The 22,020-nt window shown below is 54.2% G+C and overlaps 6 protein-coding genes across 6 annotated transcripts; 3 read left to right on the top strand and 3 right to left on the bottom strand.

Moving 5' to 3' along the window:
- Positions 1-160: 160 nt before the first annotated feature.
- BDY24DRAFT_417038 (SNF2 family N-terminal domain-containing protein) lies at positions 161-5,847 on the bottom strand (the record flags this gene model as incomplete). Its single annotated transcript, XM_076643661.1, has 10 exons — positions 161-175; positions 256-380; positions 492-537; positions 657-1,720; positions 1,817-2,610; positions 2,731-3,713; positions 3,804-4,084; positions 4,172-4,514; positions 4,589-4,780; positions 4,861-5,847. The coding sequence occupies 10 exons, from the start codon at positions 5,845-5,847 to the stop codon at positions 161-163; spliced, it is 4,830 nt and encodes a 1,609-aa protein (XP_076494676.1).
- Positions 5,848-6,123: 276 nt separating this feature from the next.
- BDY24DRAFT_396095 (flavin reductase family protein) lies at positions 6,124-8,125 on the top strand. The gene is made up of 7 exons (XM_076641397.1): positions 6,124-6,311; positions 6,729-6,835; positions 6,903-6,970; positions 7,048-7,381; positions 7,469-7,575; positions 7,658-7,675; positions 7,746-8,125. The coding sequence occupies exons 1-7, from the start codon at positions 6,179-6,181 to the stop codon at positions 7,816-7,818; spliced, it is 840 nt and encodes a 279-aa protein (XP_076494675.1). The 5' UTR covers positions 6,124-6,178; the 3' UTR covers positions 7,819-8,125.
- Positions 8,126-8,893: 768 nt separating this feature from the next.
- Positions 8,894-11,872, bottom strand: BDY24DRAFT_364564 (pyridoxal 5'-phosphate synthase subunit PdxS). Its single transcript, XM_076637913.1, has 15 exons — positions 11,514-11,872; positions 10,896-10,995; positions 10,747-10,813; positions 10,654-10,662; positions 10,540-10,587; positions 10,416-10,435; positions 10,293-10,339; positions 9,944-10,225; positions 9,816-9,863; positions 9,721-9,745; positions 9,616-9,641; positions 9,471-9,527; positions 9,377-9,388; positions 9,252-9,301; positions 8,894-9,129 (listed from the first exon to the last, which is right to left on the bottom strand). Exons 1-15 carry the CDS (start codon positions 11,673-11,675, stop codon positions 9,084-9,086), a joined length of 999 nt encoding a protein of 332 aa, XP_076494674.1. The 5' UTR covers positions 11,676-11,872; the 3' UTR covers positions 8,894-9,083.
- A 1,552-nt stretch (positions 11,873-13,424) lies between these two features.
- BDY24DRAFT_396091 (SEC3 family protein) lies at positions 13,425-19,083 on the top strand. Its single transcript, XM_076641396.1, has 20 exons — positions 13,425-13,682; positions 13,984-14,096; positions 14,226-14,397; positions 14,489-15,597; positions 15,678-15,803; positions 15,873-15,974; positions 16,053-16,185; positions 16,265-16,374; positions 16,443-16,592; positions 16,679-16,784; positions 16,866-17,008; positions 17,127-17,398; positions 17,485-17,614; positions 17,694-17,777; positions 17,852-18,044; positions 18,112-18,257; positions 18,333-18,463; positions 18,533-18,566; positions 18,639-18,805; positions 18,873-19,083. Exons 1-20 carry the CDS (start codon positions 13,517-13,519, stop codon positions 18,913-18,915), a joined length of 3,630 nt encoding a protein of 1,209 aa, XP_076494673.1. The 5' UTR covers positions 13,425-13,516; the 3' UTR covers positions 18,916-19,083.
- A 261-nt stretch (positions 19,084-19,344) lies between these two features.
- BDY24DRAFT_396088 (uncharacterized protein) lies at positions 19,345-20,248 on the top strand. Its single transcript, XM_076641395.1, has 2 exons — positions 19,345-19,934; positions 20,035-20,248. The coding sequence occupies exon 1, from the start codon at positions 19,354-19,356 to the stop codon at positions 19,810-19,812; it is 459 nt and encodes a 152-aa protein (XP_076494672.1). The 5' UTR covers positions 19,345-19,353; the 3' UTR covers positions 19,813-19,934; positions 20,035-20,248.
- Positions 20,249-21,985, bottom strand: LOG1 (Log1p). The gene is made up of 7 exons (XM_076641394.1): positions 21,867-21,985; positions 21,737-21,786; positions 21,400-21,659; positions 21,186-21,260; positions 20,878-21,012; positions 20,766-20,807; positions 20,249-20,662 (listed from the first exon to the last, which is right to left on the bottom strand). The coding sequence occupies exons 1-7, from the start codon at positions 21,920-21,922 to the stop codon at positions 20,567-20,569; spliced, it is 714 nt and encodes a 237-aa protein (XP_076494671.1). The 5' UTR covers positions 21,923-21,985; the 3' UTR covers positions 20,249-20,566.
- Between the last annotated feature and the right edge of the window lie 35 nt (positions 21,986-22,020).

The raw sequence follows: 22,020 nt of genomic DNA, 5'->3' as shown, positions 1-22,020 counted from the left end.
ACGAGAAGCAAAAGAGCAAGACCGAACAGCGAGGGGACGTAGAGCAAATGGATACAGACTGGGAGAGGGAGAGAGGCTACAAAAGAAGAGGAGACGTAAGGCTAGCTGAGAGAGAAACGAGAGAGCGAGAGGGAAGGGAAGGAGCGACGTCGTCGAAGCTTTAAGAGAAGAGAGTCTGTGACGAGAAGAACGAGGAGAGAAGGGAAAGGTCAGCGACGAGCTCTCGCATATACTAGAAAGGGTGTGAGAACGAACCTTTAGATCCTCCATCCTCTTCTCGTGGAGTTCCTTCTTGGACATGGTCTGCGAGAGCGACATGTTGGCGAGGTCTTCCTTCTTCTTCTGAATCGTGAGCATCCTCTCCTCCATCGAACCTTCGACTGCGAGAGCGAAAGATAAGGAACGGGATTCGAGGGTCAGCATGTCGAAGAAATGGAGGGTTGAAAGAGGAGAGAAAGGGGCAAGAGGAAGAGAGGGAAGGTCGAACGCACTGATGTACTTCGTCGAGATGACGGGTCTGATTTGACCGAGTCGGTGCTGTAGAGAACGAAAAAGGGAAAAGGAAGGGAATGTGGTCAGCTTCAACGTGAGAAGAAGCGACAGGAAGCCGAGAAGAGGTAGGACAGAATCGAAGAGGAAAGACTCGGTCAACTCACAATCCTATCCACCGCCTGATTCTCCACCGCCGGGTTCCAGAACGGATCGATCAAGTACACCCTGTTCGCCGTCGTCAAGTTCAAACCCACTCCTCCGGCCCTCAAACTAACCAACAGCACCTCGCAAGAAGGATCCAGCTTCAACCTCTCCATCGCCTTCGTTCGATCATCTCTCTTCATCGTCCCGTCCAACCGATCGTACTTGATCCCCGTCTCAACAAGAGCGTCTTCGATCCTGTCGAGCATGGACGTCCATTGGGAGAAGACGACGGTCTTGATCGGTTTCCCAGACTTGACGTCGGACGCGTAGGGTTCCTCGAGATCGGCGAAGATGTCGGCGGCGGGTTCGTCGTAGAGGTCGGGTTGATGGGATGGTTGGGAGAGTTCGTTGGCGAGGGTAAAGACGGGGTCGTTTTGATAGAAGGAAGAAGGAGCGGGTGGAGAAGGGAAGAGGTTGGAGGAGGAGGAAGAGGAGGTGGCGTTGAGATCGGGTTTCTGGTCGAGCACGGGGACGTCGCCGTTTCCGTTTCCGTTCGAGGGAAGGAGGAGGAGATCGTTAGGATGGGAAGGGTAAGGAGAGGAGTTCGACGAGTCGATTCCGAGGTCTTGAAGCGAAGGCTTGACGTCCTGATCCCCATTCAACGACGAAGTCGACGACGACGGCTGCTCGTTCTCTCCTCCTCCAAGCTCGACGATGGAAGCCTCCTCTCCAGCTCCCCCGGTGAAGATTTTCTCGTTCGAGTGAGGGTTCCCAGCGAAGTTGGCCGAGTGAGGGTTGAGAGCCGAGTACGCCTTGAGATCGTTGATGAGCATTCGAATCTTGGTCGAGTAGACGAGTTCGGTGTTGTCCTCCCTCCTCCGTTTCCTCGGTGCTGACTTCTTGGACGACTTGGCTCGAGCTGCGAATTCCGACGAGGACGCTGCTTCCGACGATCCTGGAGGGACGATCTCGACGCAGTCGGTGGCGAGACGAAGACCGCTGGCGCACTTCGAGCAGGAACGACCGACTCCTCCGATGGATTTGGGCCAGGCGGAGTAGATGGAGCTTTTGAAGCAGGCGAGACCTGGAGAAAGAAGGAACGGAAGATAAGAGGGTGAGGGAGGGTCAGTTCAAAGTCCAAGAACGAAGAAGAGAAGGAACGACGCGTCTCATAACTCACAGTAAAGGTGCTGACACTTCGTCAAGATCGCCTGAGGGACCTTCTTCTTCCCCTTCCTCTTCACCACCGGCTTCCCATTCGGCTCCTCGACCTCCAACGCCGGTCCAGCCGCCAGACAACTCAGATCCACATCGCACTCCGAACACACACACATCCCTTCATCCTTGAAGAACGCCATCACCGCTGCTGCTCTCCTCTGGTTGATCCCCAACCCGTTGATCGCTGCCACCGCATCCTCGTAGGCGAGCGGTTCTCCCGAATCGAGATCGTCCTCCGGAGCCGACTTGTCGTTGAGGAGGAGGTAGTGATCGCAGATTTGCCTGAGTCGAAGAATGGACTGAAGGATGTTGACGTAGTTCGAGTTCGAGATCTTGCCTCCTTCTCCTTGTTCGAGCATGTTGTTGAAGTCCTTCTTCGACTCGAAAAGATGCTTGTCGTAGATGGCCTGCTCCTTCTCGTCGAACTTGAGGTAGACGATCTTGTCCTTCCTCGGAGGCAGGTCGAGAAGCGTCTTCCCCGAGGCGAGTTTGGTTTCCTTGGTTCGTCGAAGGGTGATGTGACGCATGATGACTTGGAGACGAGCGACTCCGATGGAATCTCCGTACTTGGCTGGAGCGGAGACGTATTCGGACCAGACGGACTTGTCGTCGAAGGGTTCGAGACGGATGAACTTGATGAGAGCCCAGAGGTCGTCGAGCTTGTTTTGGATGGGAGTTCCGGTGAGGCAGATTCGACGTTGAGCTTCGAGGTAGCAGGCTGCTCGAGCGGCGACGGTGTTGGCGTCCTTGATAAAGCTGAGGGAGAGAGGGAGGGAAGGAAGAACGAGAGAAAGAGAGAGAGTCAGTCGACGCGTTCGAAACTCGTCCTCTTCTCGACGCGTCGAAACCATGACAAAGAAGATCCGAAAAACTCACTGAGCCTCGTCCAAAACGACCCTGAACCACTCAATCTGCTGCAACGGACTCGTCACCTCCTTCCCGTTCGCTAACCCCAGATTCGTGATCGCTCCCTTCCCTCTCTTCCTCTTCTTCGTCGTCGTCGACTTCTCCAACTCCTTCGCCTCCTGATCCACCACGTTCGGCACGGCCACTCCATCCGCATCCACCTCCATCACTCCATCGCTATCCTCCTCGTCGTCCTTCGACTTCCCTCTCACAGGCGTCGACGTCCCACTCGAGGAAACCTCTCCCTCCTCGGCCGTCCTCGTCTGCTTCGAGAACTCGGTAGCGAGCGTCGAGAAGGTGGTGATGACGACGTCGAAATCGCTGAGGTACTCTGGATCGGGGTTTCGAGCGTTCCCGTGGTAGACGTAGATCCTAAGGACGTGTTTGTCGTCGGAGGAGGAGGAGGAAGAGGAGGAGGACGCGTCCGAGTCGTCCGAATCCGACGAGTCTGGTTCGAGTTTCGGGATCGAGAGTTTCGTTCGACCGTTCTTCTTCATCTGGACCTGTTCCTTCCCGTTCCCACCAGAGTAGACCGTGACGGGGCCAGCCCAGTGCTCCATGAACTGATCCTCCCAGTTGCTGACGGTCGTGAGCGGGCAGACGATAAGGGTCGCTCTGGATCGTTCCTTGATCCTCGACTTCCTCGCGTGTCCTTCTCGAGCTCGTTCCTCCTTCTTCTTCGACTCCGACTGTTGCTGACGAGCGGTTTTGGCTGCTGAGGAGGAACCGGTGGAGGAGAGGACGCTGGGCATTCCGAAGACGGCTCCTGCGAAGTGTGACGGGTCGAGGGAGGAGGAGGAGAAGGAGGAAGGGTCGACGAAGTCGTCGGAGACGGAGGTGGAGGAAGCGGAGGGAGGTCGAAGGTCCTTGAGGGGTTTGACGTCGAACCTTCGAGCTGTTCCGATGGTTGAAGCGACGAGGGAGACGATGGAGAGAGATTTACCCAGACCCATCTAAGAAGGGAAAGAAGAGAACAGAAGAAGAACGCGGGAGTCAGTCGACGTGACGGACGCGAAGAAAAGACGAGAAACGAGCCAACTCACATCGTCTGCGAGGATGGCACCCCTACACTCTCTCGGCTTGATCCTCACAATCTCCTTCGTGACTCGATGCTCCCAGGACGAAGGCTTGGACGAGCTCTTGCCCTTCCTCGACGACGACGACGACGACTGGTCCATGATCGGAACCCAGAGACTTCCAGGCGTGGCAGGCTCGAAGTCCTTCTTCCTCACTCCCATCGGAGGCAGCTTCTCGTTCTCTCTCTCCCGAAGGAAAGTGAGAGCCTTCTTCTGATGAGGGTAGAGATCGGCTCCGATCATGGGTCCTGAAAGAAAGACGCGTCGAAAAGGGAAGAGTCGTCAGCCTCGTTCGACTTTCTCGTCTACCGGAACTCGAAACTCTGAAGACTCACCAGGATGCGTTTCGTTCAGATCATCCCCGCCCTTCAAACTCTTGAACACCTCGTCGACCTGACTCCTCTGCTGCTCTACGACCTTCGCTGCAGCCGAAGTCCCTCCTCCTCCTGATCCGACTCCTCCTGCTCCGACTCTCAGATTCGGATTCCTCCTGTTCGCGATGTTGGCAGCGTTGGAATCGAGGTGAGGGTTCGAGTAGATGCAGTTCTGGAACCACTCGGCTCTCCAAGGAAGTCGAGGATGTCCTAGGAACTGGTTCTTCTCGGCGAGGGTGTTGGAGACGTAGGCGATGTTGGGAGGGATCGTGAGGAGGAAGAGGTGAAGGATCTGGCAGAATTTCTAAAGCGAACAACGGAACGGAACGAAGGATAGTCAGCTTGAGCGTCTGAGTGATAGTAGAGAGATCGACTCACGTTCCTAGGCCCTCCTCTGAGGATCCAACCCTCGACTCGAATGAGACCCTTGACGAGGAAGACTCCCAGGATGTCTGCGACGTTGCTGCCTACGACTCCGAAAGGTTCGACCTGGTTGGAAGGGACTCCGAAGGGTAGGATGTTGATCGTTTCGCCTGTACCAGGTGTGACCCCAGGAGGAAGAGGTTTGTGCTAGAAAGAGAGAAAACGGAACGAACGAAAAGGTCAACTCGAGTTCGTTTGGTGTGAACAAAACGAGAAATAGAACCCACCTTCAACTTGACTCTCGCCCACTCCTGATCCCCAACGATGAGGGTCTCTCCTCTCGAGTAGTTTCTGGTGAGAGGTTGACCTGGTTCGACCGAGTTGTCGAGATAGGGGCTAGGGTAGAGGATCAAAGCGGTCGTTGCGAGGAAGCCGATGAGCGTCGGTTGAGGGTTGTTGGAAGCGGGAGGAGGTGGTGGTGGTGGAGGAGGAGGAGAAGGAAGTCGAGGTGGTGGAGAAGGATAGTCGTCTACGTCGATCGGAGAGGGTTGTCGTCTGTTGTTGTTGTTGAGAGCAAGTCGAGAGGAGGAGGAGGAGGACGAGCTCGGGTTGGGACGGTGCTGCTGATGAGGAGCTGGAGGAGGAGGGAAGGAGGAGGAAGTTGAAGATGTCCTTGAAGGATTGTAAGGAGGGAGAGGAAGACGTCCTGGTGATCCTGAAGAAGATCCTGGTTGAGAAGAGGGTTGAGTGATGAAGTTGGAGGGGAAGGAGGAGGAGGACGTTGAGGGAGGAGGTTGGAACGACGAAGGGATCCTGTTTTGCTGCTGAGGTTGATGCTGCTGATGAGGATGTTTTGGGACTGCGTCTTGAGACCATAGAGGAAGTGGTAGAGCTGGAGCCCATCCTGTAGGAGGTCCTCCTTGGGGATGTCGAGACGACGACGTCGAAGGTTGAAGGTGACCTTCACCTCCTCCTCCTCCCTGCCTCTGCCTCTTTCCCTCCCTCTGAACCATAGAACGATCGTCTTCTTCTTCGTCGTCGTCGTCTCCTTCTCCTGTAAGATCTATATCGACTTGTCTTTGTGGCTGCTGTTGATGCTGGATCGGGAGAGCTGCCAGACGAGGTCCGAGCGTGGGAGGAAGAGAAGGAGGAGGAAGGATGGGTCGAGCAGGCTGTCCGTTCGTGGTGGAAGAGGGATGAGCGAGGAGAGAGAAGAGTGAACTCTGCTGAGAGGGATGCGAAGAAGAAGAAGAAGGTCCTTCTCCAGAGAACATGGTTGGAGGGAGGGTGGTGGGTTGGGGAAAGAAGAAGAGATCGAGCTCAAGTTTCAAGGAAAGCGGCAACGATTTCTGCTGACTGATCCTTCTCATCACGAGACCGAGCTGGAGATAATTTTTCTCTGTTCCGATGCAACCCTTCTGCCTCTCTTTCCCGGTCCGCGGCTTATCTTCTTCTAGATCTTCGAAGAAAGCATCAGAAAATCGAGTCCTCACGGATCAGCCCACCTCTGAATCTTCAGCCCACCTCTTTCTCTTTCTCCTTCGACTCTCCAACTACAACCAGCACATCCTCTCCCCTTCTTTCTACTCTTTCTATCTCAAGCCGATGTCCACCTCCTCTCGATTGCCTTTCAAGCAGCAGGAAGCTCTGAGGCCCGACTTCCCTTCGCCGTCCTCCTCGACTCCGCCTCCGTTCGAGCTCACCAAAGCAGCAGACCCAGACTGGACGCCCGGTCAAGGTGAGAATCTGCTCTCTTCTTCAACTTTGAAGCAGCATGTTCAGGGTCGGGTCTGTTTCTACAGTGGGGAGACTAGCCGTTTGGGAGCACACGAAGAAGTCGACAAGGAGGGAGCGAGCTCGTCGAGTCTTGTCTCGTTCGCAGCTCTCTCTCGAGCTCCTCCTCTCGACTTTCGGGACCCGATCTCACAGGCAAACTCTCTCTTCAGACTTAGAGATCACATTTAGCTCATCGACCAGCTTCAGGAAGCTTCAGGGAAGGGGGAGGAGCACAAAGCGAAGAGCGCGCTCTCCTCGTCGTCGTCTTCTTCCTCCTCCTTCGCAGCCTATGCTTCTCTACCACAGCTCAGGTCGTGTTCCTCTATACTCGGCGGCTCGCTGACTCGGAGTTCCTTCTTTTCCTCCCTCTGCTCCTCAGGACTCAACTCCCTTCCCCTCGCCTCAGCCCATCACTCCTCCCAACCTCGGAAAGAGCTCGATCCCGGTACGATGCCCAAGCTCTACGCTGCTTTGATATCAGGAGTGGTCAGTTTGTTCTCTTTACTTGTACCAGCTTGCTTTTCTCACAGAATTTCCACCTTCATCCCTTCAGACTCCTCGTCCCATCGCCTTCCTCTCGACCGTCTCCCTCGACGGCACTCTCAACCTCGCTCCCTACTCGTTCGTTCTCTCCCGATCCGCCTCTTCTATATTTGGCCTACTAAAACTGACCCTAAATGCCTTCCTCGTCTTCTCAGATTCTTCAACCTCGTCTCTGGCTCCCCTCCCATCCTCATGATCTCCATCTCTCCCTTCTACCCAAACGGCAAGGACTCCTACGCCAACATCTCCTCCACCAAGGAATTCGTCGTCTCCATGATCTCGGAAACGTTCCTCGAAGCAGCGAACTTCACCTCCATCGACGCTCCCCCGTCCGTGAGCGAGTGGGCTCTTTCTGGGCTGACTCCCGTCAAGAGCACGACGGTGGGCCCACCGAGAGTGGGCGAGAGCGTGTTCAGTTTGGAGTGCACGTTGCATCATGAGTGGGCTGTCACGGATGATGAGGGAAAGGAGACGGGAGGGCATGTGGTGGTGAGTGAACGGTTTGTTTACGAGCGAAGTGAAGGGAGGAGGAGGGAAAGAGAGGGTGAAGCTGACTTTCGTGAGTTCGGTTTGCAGTTCGGGAGGGTCCGAAAGATCCATGTTCTAGAGAGTGCTTGGGACGAAGAGAAGGGAGTGCTGAAGCAGGAAGAAGCGGCGATGGTTTCGAGGTTGGGAGGGATCAGGTTCGTTTTCGACGCGTCTCCTCTTCCTTTCCTTCGTCGTCTTTCGCTGAACCTTTTCCCCTTTCTCTTCTCGCCTTCACAGCTATGGTCGGACTACCCAGTGGGCTTCATGTGTTTCCACTCTTCGTCTCTATGTCTCGAGATTGCTGACTCTTACTCTCCTCTCGCAGAGGCTACGAGCTCCCTCGCCCGTTTTGGGAACAGGAAAAGGATCGTCCAGAGGTTCATAAGGCTCTCGCTTGAGCCTGCCTTCCCCCTTTTACGTCCTATAGACTTTTCATGGACGACATAGATGGTACGCAAACGAGGATCCTCGTGCGAAGGAAGGGATGGAAGACGGGTGAGGAGGGGAGGAGTTTGAGGTTGAGCTCGCCCGTCCTCAGCGTCCCGTCTTCGCTGCTTAGGGAGCTGGAGCGATGGAGGAGGAGGAATCTATAGATTTCTGGATTAGGGCCTTCACCTAGAGCGTCGTTAACTTGTCCGAGTCGTACGTTCTCCCTGACGTTGAGCTGCACGATCTTCAAGCTACGATTTTAGCAGAAAATGGGCGTCATGAATCGTAAACATACGGGCGAGAACGGCTAAGCGGTCTTGTCGGGGAGGAATCGAGCAGCAGACTCGGTCTGCAAAACAAAAGAAACGACACGTCGTGAATCAGCGTCTTCGTCGTTCTCTCCGCTCGGTACTTGAAACGACACAAGTTTCGACTCACAAGAAGCCATCCTCCATCCAAGTGGATGTTGAGTCCGTTCGAGTACTCGCTAGCCGGAAGAGGATGGAACCTGCGAGGTTCTCGATTTGACCGAATCGATCTTGGTCGAGGACAAAAAGTGCTCGTCAGCGCATCGAAGGTCAAAACAGCCAGAACGTACGAGCAGGGATCATTCGAAGAGTCTCGACCGTCCAGGGATCAGTTCGCTGCCGAGTCGATGGTGCTGTGACGAACGAAAGAAGCGTCAGAGCAGAATCAGCAAGCTAGGGATAAAAAGGAGCTCGAACCAGTCTCACCTCATTCCTGATGGGTAAAGGTAGACGAGGATGGAGTTGACTCGGATTCCGAGAGGCATGAGTCGTCCTGAGAGGGAAGGATCTCGACGAGAAAAGGGAGATGGGCTGAGATAAGCTGACGGGACCTGAATCGAATCGAAGGAGGCGGGAGCTCGAGACGACGCGTCGGAGAAGTCGTTTCCCTCCGCTGCACCTCTACGGGCGAGCGGATCTGCTGGCCGCTCTCCGAAAGAAAGGCAACTGTCGCAAAATTCTTCGATCGGTCGGTTCGAGGGAAAGACCTGGCCAAGCAAGGATGCCTCGACTCAACGCGTCGCTCTTTCCCTCCCGCCGCTCTCTCTGTCCTCAAACTCGACACTGGGAAGCGGAACAGGGGAGTGTTGTGTTTATAGTAATTTCTAGTCCCATTTTTGGATACAGTAACTGATGACGCTACGAAACTTGTCGTCCAAGTGTTGAAACGAACGAAGCAAGCGAAATTTTAGAGTCTTTTTCGTCGCTTAGATTCCTCGAGCGGCGTAAGATCCCCCTCGGGTGTTCGCGTCGCTGAGAATGGGAAGGAAGATGCAAGAAAGATCAGTCAGTTTGGGGATCGAGACGGAAGGAGGAAGAGGTGAGGGGATGCGAGGCGGGAAAGGGAGGGAGGGAGAGATAGAGATGAAACGAACATGGTGAGTCCGACCATGGCCTCTCCGATGTCCTCCGAGATCTCGGCGAGCTAGGGAGGTGAAAAGGAAGGAGAAAAGAGGTCAGCGAGTCGATTGGAAAGATCGGCGAGAGAAGAAGGACGTACGATGGCGGGGTTCTGAGAGCGAGTGAAGAAGAGAGAAGGCAGAAAGTCAGCAACTGAACGAAGCTGATCAATTTCGAGAGAGAGATGCGCTCACGTTGTGGTGGGTAACGGCCTGAACGATGGCTCGCGCTCGCTTGACGGGGTCACCAGACTAAAGGAACAGAAGGAGGAGGGGAGATCGAGTTAGCTTCGGGTCTCGTGGAATGGCGAAGAGCTCAAACGAAAGAACGGGGACGAACGTGGAAGATACCGGATCCGACGAAGACTGAAGGTGAGAAACAGGAGAGTGGAAAGTCAGCTCAAACACGGGAAGGGAGGGGTTCCAAGGACGCGTCGAGACGAACCTCCATCACATCCGAGTTGCATCATCTGGGAGAACGAGGAGAGGTCAGCTTCGGATCTGAGCGAATGAATGAAGTAGGAGATCAAAAAGACTCACCAAAGCAGCATCGGCGGGGGTGGCGATTCCTCCAGCAGCGAAGTTCACCTGCAAGGACGACGACGGAACGGGATCAGCGCTCTCTCCTCCTTCCTCTTCCTCTTCTCTTCGGAGCAATGTGTACTCACAACTGGGAGCCTCTTCAGCCTAGCGGTCTCCTTCAACAGGTGGTAAGGAGCTCCGAGCTCCTTAGCGAAAGCGTAAAGCTCCTCGTCGGTCATGGCGGACGCTCGTCGAATCTCTCCCATCACTCGTCGCTCGTGTCGAACGGCCTCGACGATGTTTCCGGTTCCGGCCTCTCCCTTGGTTCGGATCATGGCAGCTCCCTCCGAGATTCGTCGAAGAGCCTCTCCGAGGTCTCGGCATCCACAGACGAAGGGGATCTTGAAGGTGTGCTTGTTGATGTGGTGCTGGAGGAGAGAATCGAGGGAAAGAGATCAGCTCAGCTCAGAAGGGAAGCGAAGGGAATGAACGTACCTGCTCGTCGGCGGGGGTAAGGACCTCGGACTCGTCGATGTAGTCGACTGGAAAGAAAGAAGAACAAGGGAGGCGGAAGTCAGCGAGGAGGCGAGGAGGGAAGGGAGGAGATCGAAGACGAACCTCCGACGTGCTGGATGATCCTGGAAAACACGAGGAGCGAGATAGGTCAGCTACGAAAGATAGACATGAGAAGTCGATGGCGGAGCAGCTCGATTTGCGGATCGAGAAAAGAGAGTCGACTCACTGGGCCTCGACGAAATGTCCGATCCTGACCTTAGCCATGACGGGAATGCTGTAGGAAGGATGTTGTTAGCTTCAAGGTCACATTCTACGAGCTATAGAAGGGTGTGAGACTCACGTAACAGCGCTGGAAGAGAGTCAAAACGAAAAGTAAAGCGACGAGGTCAGCTTCGATCTCCCCTCCCTTCCTCCTCTCTGATAGATGACTCACGCCATGATCTCCTTGATCATCTTGGGGTCGGACATCCTAGCGACACCTCCCTCCTTCCTGATGTCAGCTGAGAGGACCAAGAGAGACTGAAATCAGCTCAACGAAGGAGGACCAACGGAGGAACGGAAAGCAGATCGAAATCGACGAACCTGGCACACGCTCGAGAGCCATAACGGCACAAGCTCCAGCCTCCTCAGCAATTCGAGCCTGCTCGACGTTGACGACGTCGATGATAACACCTCCTTTGAGCTGAGGGAAGAGCAGAGAGAAAAGAGAAGGTCAGCATGTGGGCTCAGAAAAAGTCGAAGGGAGAGAGAGCCCGAGATCATCGACGACCTCGTCGATTTTTCTGCTTCGAGAATCGTCGAGGGTGAGAGAGAGGAAAGGGAAGCTTACCATCTAGTAGATCATTGAGAACCCGTCACACAAGGAGAGTAAGATCGGGTCGTAGGGAGGGAGGGGAGGGAAGGGAAGAGGAAGGAAGGGAGAGGCGGAGTCAGCTTCGTGCTCGTTCTCCTCCTTCTGCATCTCATCGAAAACAAGGAGGGACTCACCTAGTAGACGAGAGCGGGGAGAACATCGATGGAAGAAGAAAAAAGAAAGAAAAGAAAGAGGTCAGCTTCGATCTTCCCTTCTCAAAAAGTCAACCCGTCTCTCATCGATCCCAATCCATCTTGCCCTCCCCGCATCTCTGTCCCTCTGTCCTCTCCCGTCTCCCATGTCTCCTTCCACCCCAAAGCACCGTTCGAAGAAAAGGAGAGCCTGCTCACCTGAGCGAGTCCAGTCTTGACACCGAAGGTTCCCATAGATCCTCCTCCTGCAGGAAGACCCGAGGAAGGAGCAGCGCTCGACGCGGGTGCTCGACTCATCGCGGCGGGAGTAGAAGACCCAGACGAGGCAGGGACGATGGTAGGGAATTCAGAGGACATTTGGGGTTGAGGTTGAGGTGGAGGGGTGGTAGAGAAGAGTTTAGTAAGGAGTTTGAAGGGTTGGAGGTTGTGGTTAGGAGGGAGGAAGGGATGGAATCGAAAAAAAAAAACGTGAGCTTGCTTTTCAGCTCTTGGTTTCTTGGAAGGGAGGGGAAGGAAGCAGCCGAGTCAGAGGAAGAGGAACGCCTCCGGTCGACACGGGGTTCTTGAAAAAAAGGTAAAACTCGCCCTCTCTCCTGGAAGGGCGAACCCTCTCTCCTCGCTGAGGAGAGCAGATCGAGGTCCTCTAGAGCAGTATTTCTGATTCCCGAGCATGAATATTTTCACCCGCTACGACCTGAGCGGGTTGAGAAACGAGGGCGAGGGCTGAACGCGTCCCGATATCGCGTTTCTCCTTCGTCTTTGTTGATCTGAGCTTGACTTCGCCCTGTTCATGCAGCGGATCGAGAAAGCTTTGACTTCTGAAAAGGCGGGCGAGTCAGATTATTGCTACCACCATCTCTCCGCACAAAGGGTAAAGGGCAGAAGCCGAAATCCTATCGGAATCGAAGTAACATAGAGTGGAGGTCTGTCCTCTTCCCCGTCCCGACAAGCTCAAAGCCATCTTCAAGGGGACGATATCGAGGAACAGTTGAGGTGAGATCGTCGCAGAGAGAGGAACGAGAGGTATAGGAATTGGGCGACGCGGGGTTGAGCGAAGGAGCGACGAACTGCCTTTGGAAGAGACGACGGCTAGGAAAGAAGGTCAACGACGCGTCGAGGTTGAGGAGAACGCCTAGAGACGCTGCATTTGATCGCTGAGGAAATCGTACGACCCGAGCACGACAGAGGAAGGGGACTGTCACATCTGGATCAAAGAGTGAAAGACTCGAGGTTCGATCATCGAAGAGCGAGCAAAGCTGCGACGCTCGATTCGATGCCACGAGATCCGAAGGCTCGCCTCTTCCAGTGAATCTTCCCTGAGTATCTCGTAGTCACGAAGAAAAAAACTGATGTATGCGTGAGGGAAGGAGAGGATCGAGAGGTTGCTGTCAAGAGGACTCGAGGAACAAAGGCGAAAGAGAGCCGGCCTCCGCGACGCGTCCAGGCCATTTTCATCAGAAGAGCTGGGCTGTGGTCTAAGGTAATCTCTTTGGGAACATGGCGGTGCTAGTATAAACGGTATCAAGGAGTTAAACGGGATGGGCTTTAACCTTCAGCTTGAGGGAAGGGAGGGCGGACAGTTTGGACGAGCGATTCCACGCGAGAGCGAGAGCCGTAGATGCAAATGTCCCTGGAGCATCAGCTGCTGAAGGATGTAGACGGTAGACGACTGGATGGGATGGGAGGTACGAGATAGGATTCTGGCGATAACGAGTCTAGATGAGGCGTCGAGGTAGACATCGGGTCGTTTCCCCCAGTTCACGACTCGGAGACAGTGAGGCTCTAGATGATGAGCTCTGGAGCTCCTCGTTGTTTTGAGCAATTGTAGACTCAAGGGTTAGGGAGTCAAGTTGACGCTGCAACCTAAAGCAGAGACGAGGGAGAAGATTCCGTTCCCGAACAAAAGAAGAGGTCTGCAGCCCCTCCGCGAACCTGAGAACGAAGGATCCGATCTCGGAAGTGTGGTTCATCGTCCGAAGAAGAAGGTAAAATGTATCTGGTCCGAAGTAACAAAACGGTAAAGGGAGGGAGTAAACGTCAAGAGGAAGGAAGTGAAAGCTCGAAACGACTTGAAGTTGAGCTTCGCTGTCCTCCCCTCCTCCTTGCCCTCACCTCTCACCATCCATACGAGCACCTCTCTCCTTTCCGTCGCCAACGAGAGCTTCTTCTGTCCTGCCTTCCATCCCCCTCCTCCACGTATGGCCGCCCAAGCGTCCGGTGCTTCCATTCAGCAGGAGATCATCGCCTCGCTCTTCTCGAAGCGATCTCTCGAAGACGGAGCTCTCGAGGAATCCTACATCTCGCATCTCAAGATATGGGAGGAAGATGAGCAGGGAAGGAAGCCGAGGTTTTTGATGCTAGCTTGTGAGTCCTAGAACTGTGTATCTTGCTTGGGGTTGGGGAAGGAAGGGAAGGACGTGTCCGAAGGAGGGAAGGAGCAACGAGGTCAGAGCGACCTCGAGCTTCAGCTTCCCAACGATGAGCTTTTTGAGCTCAGAAAAACTGGAAGCGATCGCTTCTTGTTCCACTAGCATATCATGGAGTCAGGGGATAGGGTGTTTACAGTCTTCTACGGGCAGCAGGAACATCTCTTTCTCGAGCAACAACGCGATTGATGACGCCCGAGCTCAACCTGACCCTTCCTTCCTCTCTTCCAATCCTACAGCCTCTCGGACTGGTCGCTGCTTCATCCACAAGGCCAAGAGGAACTCGAATATGACCTTCTCCAAAGGAAAGACCTGGAACCTCGAGGATCTGAGGCTCGTCGAGGTTACGGACGTGAGCTTGCCCTCTCCTTCCCTCCCTTCCCCTTCTTCCGACCTTCGTTCCTCGGGGATGCTTTCTTCGATTCGCTCTGCTTTTGGTTATAACTCGTCACTCACGCATTTGTGTTATCTTCTTCTTCAGCCTCTTCACTTCTCTCTCACCATGAGCAAGACCTACCGATGGGAAACGGAACGTGAACGAGAGCAGGCCGTCTTCCTCGAAGCCGTCGTCAAGACCTACAAGGGTTGGGTTGGCAAGCTTCCCAGAATGAACGGCTTCGCTGTAAGACCCGAGGTAGATTCTCGAGCTGGCGGTGAGTCTCGTTCGCGGCGTAGGAGAGTCCCTTAGCCGATTTCGAGTCGACGATCAAGCTCACCTGCTCTTCTCCTTCTCTCCTTCTGCAGACTCACTTCCAGCACCTTCCTACCCTCTTCGACGACCTTCTCACGACTCAACGGCCTCCTCTGGTGGCTACGGAGGTGGTTCCGACGCAGGAGGATCTCAGTACAGCGGCTCGCAATACAGCAACTCTCCCTACCCTCCAGGCGCTTCCCCTCTCCCTCCTCGTCCCCGTCCGCCAATCTCCTCCTCTCGGTCGCCAGCTTCCTCGTACTCTGGACAGGATCCCGTTCAGCCATCTCGCAATGGTGTGCCAGCTGGGAGGTCGGGAATGAGCAACGGCTCGAACGGAAGGGAGAACGGCGGTGGAGGAGGAAGCAGAAGGAGCGGAGACGAACCGAGAGGAATGGGTTCAGAGCCGAGGACGAGTAGCGAATCGCAGAGCAGCTCGCAGGGAATGGGTAGAACGACGTCGAATTCCGCGTTCAGAGCTCCCATACAGCCATCTCCCCTCAATCCTTCACCTTCACCCAAACCCTCGACCGTCCCTCTTCGTTCTACCACTCCCACTCGTCAAATGTCAACACCCACTCCCAAGATCTCAATCACCATCCCCCGAGGAGTACCACCACCTCAACCCAAGTCTTCCCTCGACGTCGTCCAACCCTCTCCATCCATTCGAGTCTCTCCATCTCCAACTACGACGCGTCCGAAGGACACCCTCCCAATCGTCTCCTCCTCCCCGTCACGATCCGCCTCTCCTCAAATTCCCACGCCAGCACCACCTCCATCAGTAGCTCCCTCCGCCATCCCTCTATCAGTATCGATACCTCTCAGTACCTCTTCGTCTTCCAACTCCCTCGCTCCTCCTCCTCCCTCAAATGGAGCTGCACCAGCTCCTACTCCGTCCACCTCTCGATCCCACCGGAAGCTCTCCCTCCTTCCTCCACCTCTCCAAACTTCTTTCTCGAGAGATCTTCTTCTATCGGACGATCCTCTAACTCCGGCTGGAGTCGACGACGGAGAGGATGTGATTTTAGCGAACGTCGAGGAGATGTTGGAGGGTTGGGATTGGAGTTCATTGACCACGCTTGGTGGAAGTGGTACGGGCTTAAAGGACGGGAAGGGTGAGATGGAACGAAGACTGGCCGATGAGCTGGGAGCTTTAGAAGCTGTGCGTCTATCTCTTTCTCTCAACGCGGTCGGGCGCGTCCTGACTTTCTGCTCTCTACCTCTTTCCTTCTCTTCTTACAGGCCAACATTCACTCTTTCCTGGAAGCCGACGAACGAGTAGCTCTCGTTCTGGAGCATATTGACCGTGCGATCCTCCAACTCGACGAGACGGACGCGAAGATCATGGGTTACAAGATGCAGTTGAACGTGAGCTTTCATTTTGCTTCCCACCTCTCGTCACGAACAAGTGCTGATACCACCACCGTTCCTGATTAGGCTGTTTCGGACGACATCTCCTACATCGAGTCCCAGAACCGAGGTCTGCAGGTCCAGACTTCGAATCAGAAGGCTCTTCTCGCTGAACTCGAGAACCTCCTCGTTCGTCTTTTCTCTCTCGAGCTCTTCGATTTCCTGCACTCAAACTGATCGTCCATTCTCTTCTCTGTCTTGCCATAGCAAATCGTCAACGTCGATAAGCAGGACCTCATGATTCTCACCCAGGAATCCCTCGAGTCGGATCGAGGAGTTCAGGCTCTCGAATCCGCTGCTTCGTCTCTCTACAAGGCTCTCCAAGCTGGGAAGGACACCGGTGAGTGCAGCACATCATTCCTACGTCCGCGTCTGGATATCGCTTCGATTGAACTGACTTCCTTCCTCTCGTTCCTCAGCCGTCGGAGACATGGCTGCCGCTATCGAACGAATCGCCGAGTATCAGACTCACAACTCCCAGTTCACCAAGCGGATCTCAGATTATCTCTACATCATGTTCAAGTTCCAGGTAAGCCCTCGTTCTCATTGCGAAGCTAGTAGCTCTTCACTGACGTCTCTCGTCTGGCTTTCGTTCAGTCGGAGATGCTCCTTGCCGACAAGGACGCCAAATCCGCCAACCCGATCATCAAGAATCATCTTTCGATGGAGAAGAACCTCGTCAAGTATGCTGGATTGATTCTCTATATGAAGGAGCTCGACGAGGATCGGTATCAAAAGCTCTGTGCTGTGAGTTCGACGTTCGATTGTCTCTTCGTCGCGTCCTCGAGATCGACTCGCTGACTCCGACTTTCGATTTGCATCTGGGACGTCAGGGATACTTCGGAGTTGCGAGTGATCTGCACAAAAAGGAGATGAAGGATGTGTTGATGGCTTACATTGCGAAGGTCAAGAAGTCGGATCAGGAGGAGTCGGCGGAGAGTGAGTTGGATCATCTCTCTTCGAGCTCGAAACGCGTTGGGCTTTCTCCTTGCTGACGATCACTTCGCCCGTTCTTGTCAGGTTTCGTCACTGGAGGATCATCGCACCAGGGACCGAAGTCCACAGGAGCTCTCGCTCGATCCAAGACGATGGCTGCTCTTCGGTCGCCGATGGACGGTGGTCGAAAGGACAAGAAGTCTGATTCCGACATGAAAGCTAGTGGAGTGAGTTCACAGCCTTTCTCTTCATCTTCAGACCTTTGCGCTCGACCTGGGCGTCCTCGAAGCCTCGTTCTCGAACGCAACGTCTGACGCGTCGCTCCTTCTGTTTCTTCATCGTCAGGCCTTCGAACGAGCCTTCACCCAAATCGCCAACATGGTCTACCGAGAGGAAACCTTCATTTCCTCCTTCCTCCACGTCAACTCGCAAGAAGCCACCTTCGCCGACTACATGGGTCTCGAGTCCTACTTCCGTCGTCAGGCCGCTCGATTCGCCTCGAACGGAATGGGGCCTGGAGCTCAGAAGCTCGTACGCTCAGCGATGGATCTCATCTTTGGCTTCTTGGCTCCCGAGATGAAGGGTTGGATCGATGGAGCTCTACAGAGGGATCAGATGTAAGTACCTCGTCTTCTTTGTGCTGCTCGAGTGTTCGTTCCTTTTCGACGAGAAGCTGACTTCGCTCATCGTTCGACTTTTGCAGGCAGATCGTCGGCATCATGGCGGCTTGCGAGAGGTTCCTGACGGACGCTGAGGATCGGAATATCGACTTCATGGTTCGGCTCTTCCAAAAGCAGCTCCAGCGTCTGACGGTCACTTTGGATCAGTTCATCGTTCGTCTCCTCGTCTCGTCCCCCCTCTCCCTCCTCCATTCCGCGATCTCGACTGACATCGGCTCTTCTTCTCGTGCAGGCGAGTCAAGTCAAGTCGATCGAAGGAACCAAGATCACCATCAAGAAGCGGAAAGGAGTCGCTCCCTTCGTCAAGCACTTCCCAGTTCGTCTCTTCTCCTCCCTCCCCTTCTCCCTCAAACGCTCCTCGCTGACGATCTCCCCCTCGCATCTTCACAGGTCTTCATTGAGCTCTTCGAAAGTCAACTCGTCGGAACCGACGGTCTCGAGATCAGAGCAACGGTCGACGCGTCCTACGAGAAGATCGCCAACGTGATGTTCGAATCGTTACAGCAGCTCGCCAAGATGGATGGGGCTGAGGGACTCGCTCACGAGGATAAGGGACAGCTCAACTACCATGTCATCTTGATAGGTACGTCTCTCCGTCTCTTGATCTGCGAGTGTCGAGACCGATGCTGACCTCGTCTTCTCCTTCCCAGAGAACATGCACTTCTTCATCGCCGAAATGTCCCAGCAAAACCCAGCAACTTTCCAGATCCTCCTCGCTCGAGCTCAGGGCATCTACAGGGAGAACATGGACTCTTACGTTCGACTGGTGGTTCGGAAACCTCTGGCGAGGTTGATCGTAAGTCGATCTCGTTCTCCTCTTCGTCGTCGTTGAAAGCAACCTCTAATTCTCCTTCTTCCTCTTCGGCAACAGGATTTCGTCGAAGGTGTGGAACGAATAATCACTTCTTCCTCGGCCAACGACGTCGCCACGAACCCTCAGTACAACAAGATCGTTCTGAAACGAATCGTCAAGGAGTTCGACGGGAAGGACATGAGGAAGACGTGAGTCGCGTCTCGTCGACCTCTTTCTCTCAGCTCTCTGACTTTCCTTTCGCTCTTCGTTGTCTACAGTATCGAAACCCTCTACAAGAGGATCCACAAACACGCACGTCTCTCCCTCCTTGTTTTGTTTTAACGACGAACGCGTCGCTGACTCTTCCTTCTCTTCCCTCTTCAGTTCGATCAATCTTCCAACACCGAAGGTTCCTCCCAAACTTCCACCGAGCTCGTCCAAGTCGTTGCCGATGAGGCGCAAGGAGAGCTCTGCTCAGTCGCCGATCGGTTCTCAGTCTTGATCTCGAGGTGTCACGCCGACGCTGGACTTTCCCTCGACTTCTCCTCAAAGTGAGTCTCTGCTCTTCTCGTCCTCTTGCTCTCTTCTTTTCGCTGACTCTACATTGTTCTCCTCTAGTGACATCGCCGCTGCCTTCAAGAAGGCCAAGGCTGGACTTTGAGTCTCTACCTCTGCCGTCTCTCTCCCTGCTTTAGATATCTTTCGTCTCACTTTTGGACTCTTCGCCTCTTCTCTTCTCTCTCACACTCTTCTCGTTATCTCTTCGCATCTATCAATCTCCGTATTTCTCTACACCATACCTTACTGCATCACCTAACTTGATATACCGTCTTCTCTCCTCAGGCGTTTCTCGTTGCACAGAGGGGAGAAAGGGAGAAAAGGTTCGAGCTCGTCCCTCCCTCCCGTTCCTTCACTCACTTTTCTTTACCTCGTCCGTGACGATAAAGTCCCCGAGCAACTATACTCACCGCAAGTAAAACATAAAAGAGGAAAAAAGCATGACTTAATCCCTGTTCCGCCTCCGCAGCTCGATCAAAAGCCCTTTCCTTTGTTCCAGCTCCTTGTCTTCTTCCTCCTTCCCTCCGAACCACCACCATCAATGCCTCGCCCCATCCCTTCCGCCCTCTCCCCTTCCAAACCGTCTCCCTACGCCAAACCTCCCGCTTTGCCCAAAAGCTCCTACCTCCTCACCTTCGGCAAACACCAAAACACTTCCCTCGCTTCCCTCCCTCGAGCCTACCTCAGCTTCCTCCTCAAGGCACAAGCCTACCGCAACAAACCCGATCTCCACCAAGCCTTGATCGACGAAGGATTCATGCTCGAAGACGGGAGTGTAGGCCCTAACAAACCTCCTGTGACTCCGAGGAAGAAGAAGGTCGTTGTCGAGGAGGAGAGGAGGGAGAAGTTGGAGGGTTGGAAGCTTCCTACGGAGCATGAGGAACTAGTCAGGAATGGTGGAGCAAAGGGAGGGTTGGACGATTGGATCACTGCGTTTCAGGCGTACAAGAAGTACAGGGTGAGTGAGAACGTGAGGACGCGTCGCACGACCTCGAACTGACTTCCGGTTTGCCTTTCTTTTCCGCCACCTAGATCAATGAGGGTCTTCTCATCGCCGCAAATCTTCGAGTCTACCCTGAAGACGATTCGAAGACGAAGAGGTGGTTCGAATGGGAAGTCCAAGTGAGTTTCCCTTTGTTCTCGTTTCACCCACGCGTTCCTTTGTCTTCTTGCCCCTCCTTGTTCCTCCTCATCCTGACTCACTCTGGTTTTCCAATCGAAGGCTCTGTCTTGGCTCCTCAACCCTAGGATTACCCCTGAGCGTGAACTCACGGGCGTTCATATCCTTGGAGGGAGGGGAAGGTCGTACGAGTATGAGTGTCATAACGAGGAGGAGTGGGATGAGGACGAGTAGTCTAGAGGAGAGAGGAAGCAGGTTGGAAAGATGACGGAATATTTTAAGAGGGCTCAGCTTGGAGGAAGAACGAGGACGCTGGTGGACAGTCGGCGATGGTAAGTCGAAGTTTTGGCGAGACGACGCGTCCTGGTTTGGTTCTAATTTCGTCGCTTGTGCTGACCTTCTTCGATAGTTACTTTGAAAGCAGAACGGTGGTCGAAGGGCGCTGGATCGGGTCTAGATGCTGGACTCGATATCATGATCGTAGAACTCGTTCTCTTGATCGAAGCAAACGAGAAAGAGGAAGTCGCGTCTCGTCCTCTCCCTCGTGTTCTCCTCTTCTTCTTCCCGGTTGCTCATCCAACAACCTTCGTAAGCAAGATAAGTTGACGCAAAGTCTAGATTACCCACCATAGTTCTACGACGTCTCCCAATCCAGCCCTCGGTACCCAGCTTCCGCGTCCCACACCCACTCGTCGAGAGCTTGCATCGCCAGAGCTCCCCAATCTGCGTCCTGCAAAGACGAGAACGAAAAGAAAAAGTGAGTTTCAGAAGAGTATGAACGAGGGATACAAAGAGATCCGAAAGGGAGGAGACGGAGAGAGAGAACAACGCACATCAGGCCCGTCAACGAACTTGAGGAAAGAAAGGTTCTTCTCCTGCTCAACCGCAACGGATCAACACGTCAGCCATCTACCCAGACGTTAAAAGGGACCTCGTTGCACTCACAGCGATGAACCCAGCCTTCACGGCCCGCTCGCACTGTTCCTTCAGAGGAGCGAAGAAGCCTCCTACGGAGAGGACGACGATGGGTTTGGGAGTTGCGTGGATACCGAGTTGGGACCAGGTGGTCATTTCCATGACCTGAAGCGTTACGATCCAGTCGGGGAGGGCAGAGGAGAAACGAAGGAAGAGGGAAGAAGACAAGTGAGCGAAGGGGAGAAGAAAGTGTGGAAGAGGAAAGACGCGTCGAGTCAGATGAAGGCCGTCGTTTCGTTCGAGTCAGAGAAAGAAAGAGAGAGGAAGGAAAGACGCGCCTCTTCGAAGGTACCAAAGCCACCTGGGAGAGTGATGAACCCTCCAGTCGAGAGTTTGGACATGAGTGTTTTGCGCTGTACGAGGAGGAAGAAAGAGAGAAGCGGAGGAAGGCGAACGTGGTGAGCTCGACGTTCTTCCCTGTTTTCTCCTCCTCCTCACCGCCCTTCCCCCCTCGTTACTCCCACAAATCAAAGACGACAGACCCCTACTCACCTCGTGCATCCCTCCGACAACGGTAACCTTACTCTTGTGACCCTCCAAGTTGACCGTCTTTCCCTTTCCGATCTCCTCCTCCTGCGAGCTCGCTCCCTCTCCCTTCTCTCCGTTGGTAGCGACGAGGAAAGCCTTGGGGATGATTCCGTGAACTTGTCCTCCGTTCTCCAGGGCTGAAGAAGCTACGAGACCCATAAGGCCTTTGGAACCTCCTCCATAGATGAGAGGCGTCGAGGAGAGCGCGAGGGAACGACCGAGGGCTGAAAGGAATCGAACGGAGGAGGGTGATGGTTAGAGCGCGAGAGATAGAGAAGCAGGGAAAGAACGGTGAACTGACAGATCGCTGCTGCTGCATAGATGGGCGAGGTTCCTAGGGAGGAGGCGCAGCTGGAAGAAGGGAGGAAAGGAGTCGAGTCAGTGGAGGGAGGGAGGGATGGAAAGATGAGCTTCGACGAACGGAAACTCACAAGACGCAAACGGGAGCTTTAGGACTCAATGAAGCGGTAGTCGAAGGGTTGACCATCTTGGGCAGTCTAAGAGATAGAAACGAGAAGCTTTGAGCAAAAAAGTCGAGTGATGGTTTGCGATAAAGGAAACTTAAAGACTCGCTCACTTTCGTTA

Source organism: Mrakia frigida (genome assembly GCF_051309035.1).
Source record: "Mrakia frigida strain ATCC 22029 unplaced genomic scaffold BDY24scaffold_25, whole genome shotgun sequence".
Classification (NCBI taxonomy): domain Eukaryota; kingdom Fungi; phylum Basidiomycota; class Tremellomycetes; order Cystofilobasidiales; family Mrakiaceae; genus Mrakia; species Mrakia frigida.
The sequence above is the reverse complement of the archived record's forward strand: the minus strand, read 5'-3'. Positions and strand labels throughout refer to the sequence as shown.